The sequence below is a fragment of the Nyctereutes procyonoides genome, unplaced genomic scaffold (assembly GCF_905146905.1).
Source record: "Nyctereutes procyonoides isolate TBG_1078 unplaced genomic scaffold, NYPRO_anot_genome, whole genome shotgun sequence".
Classification (NCBI taxonomy): Eukaryota; Metazoa; Chordata; class Mammalia; order Carnivora; family Canidae; genus Nyctereutes; species Nyctereutes procyonoides.
The window spans coordinates 50,258,940-50,271,826 of NW_026575142.1; the positions used below are offsets into that span (position 1 = coordinate 50,258,940).

At 42.2% G+C, this 12,887-nt stretch overlaps 1 protein-coding gene across 1 annotated transcript; it reads right to left on the bottom strand.

Moving 5' to 3' along the window:
• Positions 1–5,627: 5,627 nt before the first annotated feature.
• On the bottom strand, positions 5,628–11,627 carry CRYGS (crystallin gamma S). The gene is made up of 3 exons (XM_055308404.1): positions 11,585–11,627; positions 6,436–6,678; positions 5,628–5,995 (listed from the first exon to the last, which is right to left on the bottom strand). Exons 1-3 carry the CDS (start codon positions 11,603–11,605, stop codon positions 5,723–5,725), a joined length of 537 nt encoding a protein of 178 aa, XP_055164379.1. The 5' UTR covers positions 11,606–11,627; the 3' UTR covers positions 5,628–5,722.
• Between the last annotated feature and the right edge of the window lie 1,260 nt (positions 11,628–12,887).

Here is a 12,887-nt window from a genome sequence, read left to right on the forward strand (position 1 = left end):
GGAGAGGTGTGTTTGGCTGAAATACTACAACTAGAAAATAGGAGAATCCAAATCAAAACTAGGTCTGTGTGGCTTCAAGGCCCCACAGGCTGCCAGCATTTAAGAAGAAAGAGCCCACGCCCCCAGCAGGTATACTCCTAGCTGTATACTCAAGAAAAAAAGGAGCATTAGGTCTACATGCAAACTTGTGCAAGTGTTTATAGCCATAGTCAAAAGGTAGAAATAACTCAAATGTCCATTGACTGACGAATGGGTAAGCCAAATGTGAAGCATCCATACCATGGAGTAGGATTTGGCCACAAAAAGAAATGAAGCACGATATATGCTACACCATGGATGATCCTTGAAAACATTTTGCTAAATAAAAGAAGCCAGCCACAAAGACCATGTAATATATGATTTCATCTACATGAAATATCTAGAATAAGTATATATATGTAACTACTGATATATAAGTAATTATATATGAATATATACAATACGTGAATTAGTAGAAGTAAGTCCACAGATGCAGAAAGTAGATTTGTGATTGCTCAGGACTGGGGGTGGGGGGAAGGAGGAGATAAGATGGTAATTCCTAAAGGGCATAGGGTTTCTTTTTGAGGTAATGAAAATGTTCTCTAATTGACAGTGGTGATGCTGGCACAGATCTGTGAATATACTAAAGTCTGGTGAGTCCTACACTTTGAACAGGTGCAGCATGTGGATTATATCTCAGAGTAGAGCTATTCAAGAGAAAATCTTTGAGGGGCATAGCATGACTCTCTTTAGCTGGGCCTTCTCTCTCTTTTTTTTTAAGATTTTATTTATTTATTCATGAGAGACACACAGAGAGAGGCAGAGACACAGGCAGAGGGAGAAGCAGGCTCCCTGCAGGGACCCTGATTCAAGACTTGATCCCAGGACCCTGGGATCACAACCTGAGCCAAAAGCAGACACTCAACCACTGAGGCACCCAGGTGCCTCAAACACAGACACTCAACCACTGAGGCACCCAGGTGCCCCTAGGCTGAGCCTTCTCATATGTCAATGTCATATGGTGGTTCTGTCTCATGAAGACTGAGAAGCAAAAGCTGTGTGGGGCTATGGAAGGAGCAAGAGCTTTGGAACCAGTGACCTCGGACAACTCCTCTAGGCTGTCTGGGCCCTGGTTCCCACCTTATCAAGCTACTGCAGTATATACGAAAGCCCCCAGCCCTTCCAATTCTAAAGTTTCCCAATTTTGAAGTGTGAGGCTTGAGGGAAGTGGGAGAGGTGGGTGGTGTCTGTCTGCGAACAGAGAGGTTCACCTTGCTGCCATGGGGCCTTCTCTCCTGTGGGGACCACAGGCTGGTCAGCCAGGGGGTTAGGGAAGTTTGGGGACTCACAGCTCCTGGGCAGATGAGAGCCCCCAAATAAGAGAGATGAGGTCAAAGTTAAGAAAACAGGGGGATTTGTGTGAACCCTAAGGAGAGCCCTGCTGCCCTTGGAAACTGGTGGGAAGTAGAACCAGGAATGAGGCAAATGAGAGAGCGAAGGGGAGGCCGGCCCCTATAGGAATGTAGCTCTTTCTTCAAGGCAATGGGATGGGCTGGATGACTCTGATGTATGCCTTCCCCGCAGTGAAGCATCTGCCAAAAATGCAGAGATGCTTTTCTGAAAACAACTGGAGGATAGAAAGAGATATAAAAAAAGCTAAGCAAGGAAAAAATAAAGCAAAAAACCAACAGTTTGGTAACAGAGGTACTTAAATAACCAGGAAAATGGTGCTAACGCACCAGCCATAGTGGTAAAGTACACGTTCTGTATTTGTGAATTTGCCCACTGGCTAAAATTTACTGGTAATTCCACAATCTCTCCTTCTGGTGCTTTTGAGGGCATTCAAGGGCATGAGTGGAGCAGCAAAAAAATTTGAGTCCCCCAGTGCTTGTGTTCCCAGCTGAGGTCAAATGAAGGCTTTGCCTTCTGGTTGCAGCTCTCGTACTGTAAACAAGTATTTTGTTTTGTTTTGTTGCTATTTAGTGCTGTGTTTTATGCCTTGTTTCCCTTTTGGTTGGTGATTTTGCTAGAGAAAACAACCCCCAGATGTAGTGCTGGAGTGCTGTCTGGTGTTCCTAAGCAAGTTTCCTAAGAAAGCTGCGATGTGCCCTGCAGAGAGAACCTGTTCATCTCATTCAGGCATGGGCTGTCAGTGAACTCAATGTTAACAAATCAACAATATACATTAAATAAGGTGTGAAACTGAAACACACATAAAAAAATAGTTAAGTATTGATCAGTTGACAAAATCTCTGTGACCAGAAATTCACAGGCACCTAACTCTGTATTTCCTTCAGGAACTGTTGGCTGCTATCTAGTGGTCAAGTCTTTTTTTTTTTTTTTAAGATTTTCTTTATTTATTCATGAGAGACACAGAGAAATAGGCAGAGGGGGAAGCAGGCTCCCTGCGGGGAGCCCATGCGGGACTCAATCCCAGGACCCTGCGATCACAACCTGAGCCAAAGGCAGACAGACGCTCAACCACTAAGCCACCCAGGTACCCCTAGTGGTCAAGTCTTTATAGACCACAACTGTGGCATACATGAGCATTGGCCATACATGCTATGTGTTTTTAATGCATGACATCATTTTAACACCCACAAAGTAGATGTCATCTTTGTGCTACAGATAAGGAAGTTGAGGTTGTGTATACTAACGTGACTTAGAGTGCACGTATGGAAGTGGTAGGATTCCATTTCTCTCTCACTCTCCAAAGAGGAAGCCCTGGAGCCGAAATGTGAGTTCTTAGAAAAGGGTGCCCAGGCCCACATCGGGGCTGGTGGGAGGGCACCAGGAAAGCTGAGCATAGTCAAGAACAGGGCATATCTGAGAAAGGAAGGTGAAAGAACTGGACACGATCCTCCAGATGTAGTCTGGTCAGGCTATGGCTGAGCACAGGGGAAAAGACCATCTACAACCAGCACAGAGGAGTTTGGGTGCCAACGACACCAAGAAAGAAGCGATGAAAGGAACAGGAATTGTTCAGCCTAGAGATGAGGGTGTGGAGACCAACAGGAGGGAATCTTCAAATACCTAATGGGCTATCTTGGGAACGAGAACTAGAAGGAAAACAGAACTAGGCTTTCAGGTTCAGAATTACTGTTGACTCAATGTAAGCAGTATTTTCTGATACTCAGAGCTCTCCAACAGGCCCAGAACAGGGACTGGTGGTCCATAGGCTAAATCTGGCTGCAGACACATTTTGTTGGTTCACAGTGCTTTCTGAAAAATTGTATTTAAATGCTCTGCTGTGGGACATGTGTCTTGTTTCCAGAGCCTATGCCAGTCCCTGTGTTTTAGTCCCACGTCATTCATGTGTAATTTGACTTGCCCTTCAGGTATAGGATGGACTGGGTTAGCAAATAAAATACAGGATGCACAGTTAAATTTTGAATTTCAGACAAACGACAAATGCTTATTTAGTGTAACTCTCTCCGATGCAATACCTGGGATGTACTTATACTGTGTCTATAGTTAGTTATATGCCAGTTCTTGTGATTTACTAACACTGTCCCATATTCAATCTGGCAGCCCTACCCCAGAGGCCTGAAATAGGAGCCCTGATGCTGCATTTTGAGGAAGTGGGTTCTATATTTGGGAAATATTCTAAGAGTTTTCTCAGAGGAATGCTAGAGATGAAAACAGGGCTCAAATGTCTAAATATGCCCTTGTCTTATCTTCTAGAGATCCTCCATTTCAGAGAGACAAAACAATAAAAGCTAGAGGGAGATAATTCTAAATAACAGCCCAGGTGCTACTCTGGTGTGCTTGACAGGTGGGATGCTGGCTTGTGCTGGAACAGCAGAATGTTCTACCAAAACGGGGATTGATGGACAGATAAGGACACAAAGTGTTTTTGACCTCTAATATCAATTGCTAGGAAAACTCTTGTTAAGTGCAAGTTGACTGATGTGTCTACAGCTGGGGAAAATGGTGGGCAATCCCTTTCTAGATCAGGGCATGAACCAAGAGGCCTATAACATCCCCAAACGATGATTCTGTCTTATCTGTCAAAAGCCATCTTCTACTTCTCTGAGACTGGGGTAAGTCATCCTGACGCTTAATTTCCTATCCTGAGGCCAGGACTGTGTTTCTGGTTGTTTTGAACAGACCATGTCCGACTCACCAGGGACTGGAACATGGCGGCAGTTGATAGGAGAGCAGAGGCTGGCCCTAATGCACTGCTACCCCAGCCTCAGTTTCTTCTGCAGAAAAGGAGGGGCTAGATCTGAGGTCATTTCCAGAAACTGTGCTGCTGAAAGTATCAGTCTTTGGTCATCAGCTGGCCTTTCTGCATCCTCCTCCTGACCTCCAAGGAATTAAGATGTTTATATTCAGTGGGACTTAAGTGAGCATTTGGTTCAACTCCCTCATTTTAGAGATAATGCAAGTTCGCCTCATGGTAGAGAGATGAGGTCCAGAGCTCATTGTGGCTCAGTGGGTGGCCTCCCATTCTTTGTCTATGGTTCATCTTGTCTCCCTCCCTTACTTTTACTCAAATTTCTCAAAGTCCCTCACTCAAAACGTAGAAATGACAAAAGGCAGGGGATGGTAACAAGTCAAATAAAAAATATTTAGGGGAGAGAATACATTTTGCTATGTACATTTTACATTTACTAGTGTATAGATGGAAGTGCACATGGAGGGAATATCCTTAGCAGTTCTAATTTGTCCTTTTCTGGAAAAGCTCCTACGAGACCTTGACTCTACCCTCTCTTTTAAAGACAAGTGCCTCCAGAACATCCCCAGGTTCACTCAGGTGCTCACCAAGTATCCCTAAAGACACTGGGTTTCCTTCACCATTCTCCTCTTCATCAAAATTAAACAAAGAAAATCTCAGGAGTTACTCAAAGTAAAAATAAACTCCATTTCAACTATTGTATAGTCAGGACTAATTAAATTTTTTTTTTTAACTGAACTTAAGGTTGAGAAGTAACTGACCCAGGAACCTCTGAAATCTTAAAAGCCTTCAGGTTTGGCCTGAAGTCCTCATGGCTCCACCATTTTCAAGCAATGGCTCTGTTTTCACTGTCCATTCTTGATAGCTAGTCTGTCTCTTCCATGAGACCTTCAGGGGACCCTGACCCTTTTCTCCTCTTAAATTCCTCAGGGTCTTGTACTGTCATTATGCACATGGACCCCCACCTGGCAGGTGTTGCATGAACAAGTTGGAAATGAAGGAAAAGAACAGGGGCTGTGGAAATGTAAATATCCTGGGTCAAACCCTGGTTCCTCCAATCACCAGCTGGTGAATTTGGGGAAGTTTTTAGTTTCTCTAAGCCTCTGTTTTCTTATTTGTAAAATGCAAATAAACCACCTCTCTTACAGGGTTGTTGTAGAGAGAAAATGGATTAATGAAGGCTCTCAACAGGCAGTAGCTGTTGTTATTATCGTACCTGTTGAATCAATACCAAACTCAAGCAATGAGAACCACCACATGGCAGTATGATTTTCTAGCTTTCTAATGCAGTCCCATTCAGTTTGGCACAAAGTTATAGATTGGTAATCTGAAGGACGAGTTGCTTTGTGTAACTGCCCCACCACGGGTGGGCATGATTTTACTGGTCCCTAAGAGTGTTTAAGGAGAGGCATTACAGTCAACACTGGAATGTATGCCAATTGTTTTATTTATGATGCCTATTTGTATGACAAGGCCAGCCAGCATGTGGCCCCCAGGGAGAAGCCCATGGCCCCATCCAAATCATTACTCCACAATGCGGCGGAAAGACTGCACAGCTGGGGAAGCTGCACCCCAATCAATGGGCTTCCGGTACTCCTTCTTGTCCAGGAGGTACTGCCTGCCACGGTAGTTGGGTAGCTCGTAGAAAATCCAGACACCATCCAGCACCTTACTGGAGTGGACCTCTCGCATGTGAAACTGCTCCATGATGGAAGGGCAATCTTCGGTGGTTTCGTACATTTGACCATTAAAATCTCCCTTCTCAAAGATCTGAATCTTATATTGGCCTCCACTAGACTGGAAAAACACAGGAGGAAATAAACAGCGACCATCATGAAAATCACCAACAGTTCAACAACTCAGAGAACAGCATGGTTCAGAACCCACCATCTTGAAAGCTAGATGATCTGATCTCCCATCCCCTACGGTGTACTGACTGAAACAGGTGATTTTCAGTAAGAGAAACTTGGTGCCTTAAAGTCCTCAGGAGGTAGAGAGAGTGCTCTGGATATAATTTGTCATTCAGTCTTGGGATGAACTGACATAAAGTTTTATGTAAGCCTCAGCAGCCAACAAAAGAAAACACCCCATTAAGAGTAGAGAAATGTTAAGAAAAGGCTTTCACATAAAAGTAAAAAAAAAAAAAAATGGGGCAGGGAGTAGGGAAAAGAGAGACAGAGAGAACCATAGCTTGGTAGGCAAGCAAACGAGCTAGGAGGGTCGGGCTCCAGACTCACCAGGTGAACAGCTCGGCAGGAGCTGAGGCGGTCGTTGAGGCCCATCCAGTGCTGGTACTCAGGGTACTCGCCCCGAGGTAGGATGTACATGTAGCCAGCGAAGTTGGGCCTTTCGTACACCGCCCAGGTACCTCCTTCCACTCGAATGGAGTTACAGCGACTCAGGTACATGTGGAAATCCGCACAGTCGCAGTCGCAGTCATAGTGGCGGCCTTGGAAATGCTTGTCTTCATAGAAAGTGATCTGAGGTGCAAGGCCGACAAAGAGAGGAACTGGGGAATTGGGTGGCTTTCTTCATAAACAAAATTAAAACCAAGAACACATTCCTCACTTTGGACATTCCTTTCTCTTCAGTTTTGAGGAGGAAATAAGAGAGTTCTACTTCACCTCACAACACCTATCCTCTGGCAGACAACGTTGGTTGTCAGCAACAGGAATGAGAACTTCCTGAAGGCTTAAAATGAAGCAAAACAAAAGATAAGCCAGATCCAAGTTCATTGCTTCTTCCTTTTTGTTCCCATAACTCACTGTACTTATCGCATTAGAAAGTAAATTACCTGCTTACATATCTCTTTCCCATCAGACTCCTATTAGATTTCTTCCATGGGCAAAGGCCCAGCCTTATTTAAGCTATGGACAAACCTTCAATAACTGTGAGATGAAGATGAGTAAGTTCTAAATGCATAAATTCATTCTAGGTGATATGGAAGATACATAGAGAAAAATAAAATGTAGACCTTTGCTGTAAAGAGCTTATTTTAGATGGATATATAGAGCATACACCTGACAATATTTTAAGTTCTGTATTATTTTATTGCCAACAGAGTAGTTACAAAGTAACAAGATGACAAGTCAAGAATGTTCTTTGCCTCAAACTCTTACCAAGTTTCTACCACAACCTTTGGGGTAAACCTGAGGCCTATGATGGCACTGTAGCATGCAGCCCGGAGAAACAGGAAATAATAAACCTGGGCTCTCAAGCTGCATCTCTACACTCAGCCTTACTACTTTAGGCAAGCTACCTTTCTGGGCTCCAGCTTCTCATATTTCAAATCAAAGGACTAGACTGGATTGGAAGCCCCAGCTAGCTATAAAATAAAATTTTTTGGTTTGCAACAGGAGATAAGAGTTCCTAGGCACTCCTGGGGCTTCATAGCGCAGTTTCTGAAAACCACTAGACCAAATGGACTGCAGAGGTTGCCCCTTCTTGTTCTGCAATTCCACAACCCAAGGTCAATGTTGGTTTATAATTTAAACTGAAATCACCAGGGGTAATGGATTCAAGCAGTTGATCTCCTAGCGTTATGCCGCCACCTTGTGGCCAATTTGCTTTATCGGTTTAAAAGAAGAAAATCATGTCAGGTGTTTTCATGCGAAGGGAGGTAGTCTAGAAAGGATCTTTGAGGTGAAAATTGAAGGATAAGGAGGGGGTTTTCAGAAGCAAAGGAAAATGGATTGCCTGTTCAAAGGAATTAAAAAAAAAAAACATGACCCACTATAGGGACAAGTAGTTCACCAAGTTTGGTGCACATAGAGTATGTGGTGAAGTATTCGGAAATAAAGTCACAGATGCCCTGCTAGAATCCGTTGGTGATGATTTGCGAGATGCAATGGAGTGGCCTGTGCGTAGAAGCAGGTGGTTGCTATGGATGTGGTGAGAGATGATGCCGGCCAGCCAAATGGCAACTACTAGATGAATGACACTGAGGAAACAGTCAAAGGAATGGAGGATTTGGTGACTGATTGGATATAAGGGTTGATGGACAGGCAGAAACCAAAAATGACTTGTAAAAGGGCATAAAAACCTCAATGTTTTCTACCGCAGGGGAGCCCTTCTAGATCATAGCGTACTGACTCATGGTTATTTCCTTCCACCTTAATCTACCCTTCCTGTTTCTCTCTCCACTCTTCTGTTTCCTGTTCTCCTACGAGCTCCCTTACCCCTAACTGCTACCCCTAAATCATCTACTTCATTTCCTTCCTTCCCCTCCCAAATCTCTCTTCCAGCTCCATTTCCCATTTTAGCATAGCACAGATTTAGAGATATATGGTGTCCCAGTTTACAGATGAAAACAAAATTGCAGCACTGCTAGTTACCAGCTCTGTGACCATGGAGAGGCCACCGGACCTCTCTCTAGAGCTCAGGCTCTACATTTGTAAAACTGGGTAACAATATCCACTGCAGAGGGTTGTTCTGAGGAGGGATAATGCCAATTAAACACTTATTCTGGTTCATAATTGCCAATAAACTTTTGTTACTATTATTACAGATAAAGAAATTAAATGACTTCCTTAAATAGCTAGTTATGAGTTAGTTGCAGGCAAGTGAGTCTTATCTCCCTTTTGCTGTTTTCCTGCCTACACACCCCATTCACTCTCTTAGTAATGGAACACGACTAAGTCTTAGACGCTTTTCCCAAAGCCTGTGGAAAGATCTTTAGGAAAACCAAGGTAACTTCACTAAGAATTAATTGATTCTAAACTCCTTAATTCAACTTTAATTTAATTTAGCTTTGGTTTTTGGTTAACTATTCACCAAAAAAGAGGCTTTGCAAGAGATATGCTATAGGAAATAACGTTATTATCTTTTTTACTTCAATGTTTCTCACACTTAGTGCCCTCTGCACATTTGCCTGGCTAAAATCTGTATTTGAGAAGTAGAAATATACACGATGTTTATAAAGTCTACCCTTCCAGCAGACTAGCCAACCATCCCAGGGCTGAAACAAAGTACAATGTTGCCATGGAGCCATTACTGAACCAAACTCTCCTGTCAGTGGAGACCTTCCAAATCTCAGAGCCCAGAGAATGTTGTACCTCTACTCAATTTCCATTTGCAAAAGGACCATGAAATCTACTCTATGGTCAGCTGAGATTCTTGGGCAAAAACATTTGTAGAGTAGGCTAAGAAATAGTGCTGGAGATTTCCCTAGAAATTATGACAAAATTTTTCTCATTCTCATTTGGTTTTTGAAAAATAGCCTACTAAACCAATACAGCAGAAAGAAAAATGTTGAGTATTCCAGAGGTAACAAAACCAAATTTAGTAAAATGCATTGTTTCTGCCAAGCCCACACAACTCTGATTAAATTGCTAGTAAACTGGAGGGAAAGGGAGAAGCAATAGACAAAGAGTAAGAGATTAACTTGATCTCTTGGCTCAGCAAGCAGGTGAGTTAACCACGTGAACAGTGCAGCTACAAGAAATAAGAAGGCACACTCTTACTACCTTGGAAATCTTTGAAAGTGGGATTTTTTTTCATCCAAGAGGGTTCTGTTTTCTTAAAAAGATTTTATTTATTCATTCATGAGAGACAGAGAGAGAGAGAGGCAGGCAGAGACACAGGCAGAGGGAGAAGCAGGCTCCATGCAGGGAGCCCGACATGGGACTCGATCCTGGGTCTTTAGGATCAGGCCCGGGCTGAAGGCGGCGCTAAACCACTGAGCCACCCGGGCTGCCCCGAAGAGGGTTCTGTAACAGTCTTCCTTCAAGGCACATGGATATTCCTCTAGGGGCTTACAGTTCTTTCCTACGGGATTTGCATGGCGTCCTTTCAAGAACCTCGGAGCACTAAAGACACTGTCTCATTCTTCTCCCACAATCTTTTAGATAATGAGTATGATGATTAGTTCTATTTTCCAAGTGAAAAAAAAAAATCAGGCACTACCTAATTCTGGAGCAAGTTAACAGGTGCCTCCTGACATGATGCGATGGGGAATACTTGACATTGCCTATGTAACTTTCTGGCCAAAGACAGTTTCGTCTGAATCTAAACACAGAGAAACAATCAGACAAATGCAGATTTCAGGATTTGCTACAAGACATCTGATCTGGACTTTGAAAAATGTCAATGTCTCAACAACAACAAAAAGGTAGGGCTGATTTTTCCATTATAAAAGAAACTAAACGAAGAAAAGCTTAAACCTGGCAACCAAATGCAATGCATGATCCTTGACTGGACCCTGTATCAAGGGAAAAGCCATCCATGAAGCACATTTGGGGGAGCAACAGGAAGGAATTTGAATATAGCCTGAATATTTGGTATTATATTTATGAGAAATTTAGGGGACAAGATAATGATAGTGTGGTTATTTTTGGAGATACATGTCTAAATACTTATGGCAAAAGAATTAAGTCTGCTATTTGTCAAGTGGTTTAGTACAAAGGGAGAGAGACAGACCTAATATAGCAAAATGTTAACAACTGGAGAATATAAGTAAGGGATATTCAAGTATCTGTTCAACATTTCTTTCTTATTAAGATTCAATGGGTTTGAAACTTTTCAAAGTAAAAAGTTAGGGGGGGTGGAAATCAGGCACCAATGGCTTTGCCTTACACTCACTGGTCAATGGAAGAGCTAAAATAAAGAATGAAGATAGATTCCCTCCTTCCTAAAGCCCTGCCTAAGAGATCAATTTCCAGTCCACCAACTGTGAATTAAGTATTTTAGAGGCAATTTTCCTAAGGTAAGTAAGCACTTTATTTTAGGAAATGGATAAGAGTAACCGCTTGAATGAAGGGGATATGTGGGACTTAATTCACTTCATTGGTCTAGAACATTACTGATTGATGCTTTTACAGAGCAGTTTTTTTTTAAAAAAGATTTTATTTTTAAGTAATATCCTACACCCAATGTGGGTCTTGAACTTAAAACCCCGAGATCAAGAATCACATGTTCTACCAACTGAACAAGCCAGGCGCCCCTCACAGAACAGAGTTTTAACCAAATACTAAATGTTTTCTACTCCATGTACTCCTTTTATCAGTATGTACTATTCCTGTGGAAATTCATAATGTATTGGTTGGTGGGAGGTAGAAATCATGATGACATTTGCACGCTATATACCTATACAGTATTGAACGTTCCCCCCCCCCCACAAAGATAAACCCTTAATACAACTGTTGGGTAATTCTGTTACAGTAAAAAACATAAGGAGCATTTCCTAATCTCCTCTCCCAATCCCAGCCTTCAAATCACTCATACTTACCTCCAGGCAAGGAAGCAAAAGTTTTTCTCCACATTTCTTTCAATGTATCTTTAGGTACATTGGAAAAGAGGAAACGTTCCAAACGAAAGAAAATACTGTAAAAGAAAGGCACAAAGGAAAAGAAAGTGGTAGGGTAAAAATCAGCATGACCGCTTACTTACCTTGGTTCCAGATTTAGACATTTTGGTGCATAGATTGGTTTCCCCGGTGCTGGAATCCAGAATAGCTACAGAGAGTTAGAGGCACAGAGACATTTATACTGGGCTGGTTTGAAATCAAACATTTGCTTAGTCATGAGAATAGGATCCAAAAATTGAGTCAGTCATTTAGAGGCTATTGATGGTTTCTAGAAAAACAATTGGGATTATGAAATAAAGGAAAGCTTCAGTACCCCTTCTAATGCTTACCAAGCCTTGCTGCATTATAGACTTTGCTGAGTCAAGGCACCAAAACCCAGCCAAAGTTTTCAAAATTAAAAACAAAAACGTCCCTCTTACCTGGGCAATTTGGTTTTCTAGCAAGCAGCCACCTTGAAATCCCCAATGTCTTCTTTTTTCAACAAGAGCTTATAGGAGAGTCAAAAGACTACCCTCTAATTCTGAATAGAAGTGACACATTCCAAAGGAACAAAACTTAATGACTACTAAACACAATGTGTGGTCTTTTGTTTGGATAATGTCACTACAAAGGATATTTTTGAGAATGATTAGCAAAAATTGTTTACAGGCTGTGTATCATGAAATTGTGTAATTTCCTGAATTTAATCAATTTAATAATTTGTACTATGATTACACAGGAGAATGTCTTTATTTTTAGGAAATACATGCTAACATCTTTAGGAGTAAAGGTTTAAGATGTCAGCAACATACTCTGAGATTGCTGAGCAAAAATACTACTACCGTCCAGAGTGGTCAATGTGGCAACACATTAGCAAGTGGTAAATCTAGACAAGGGATGTGTGGGGATTCAGATTCTTGCAACTGTTAGGTTTGAAATTTTTTCAGGACATACATGCAAGTTCTAATCCACAGAAAGGGCTCTTCAGTATGCAGCCTGAGAGACAGAAAGCAACCATGGGAATTATCCTGCAAAGGTTGAGCTAAGCCCAACTTGCTGCCTGCTTGGTGGCATTTTTCTGCCATGATATCGTAGGATGACCTGTTTAGAGGACACTTCTTGGTACCTACTACACCTCTGACTTTTAGATGAGATTACATTTTAGGTAGATTCTTTTTTTTTTTTTTAAGATTTTATTTTTATTTATTTATTTGAGATAGAGAGGAGAGAGAGCATAAGCAGGGGCTAGGGGAGAAGCAGGCTCTCTGCTCAGCAGGGAGCCTGATGCAGGGCTTCATCCCAAGCACATGCTTAACTGACTGAGCCACCCAGGTGCTCCATTTTAGGTAAATCCAAAGAAATAGCAATCCTTCTCAATTTTCATTTTCCTGGTCAAACATATTCTTA

Coding starts and splice junctions, on each gene's coding strand:
- CRYGS (XM_055308404.1), bottom strand. CDS start 11,605: ATGTCTAAATCTGGAACCAAG. Junction 6,679..11,584: donor TGTCTAAATCTGGAACCAAG/GTAAGTAAGCGG, acceptor CTTGCACCTCAG/ATCACTTTCTATGAAGACAA. Junction 5,996..6,435: donor CCTGCCGAGCTGTTCACCTG/GTGAGTCTGGAG, acceptor GTGTTTTTCCAG/TCTAGTGGAGGCCAATATAA.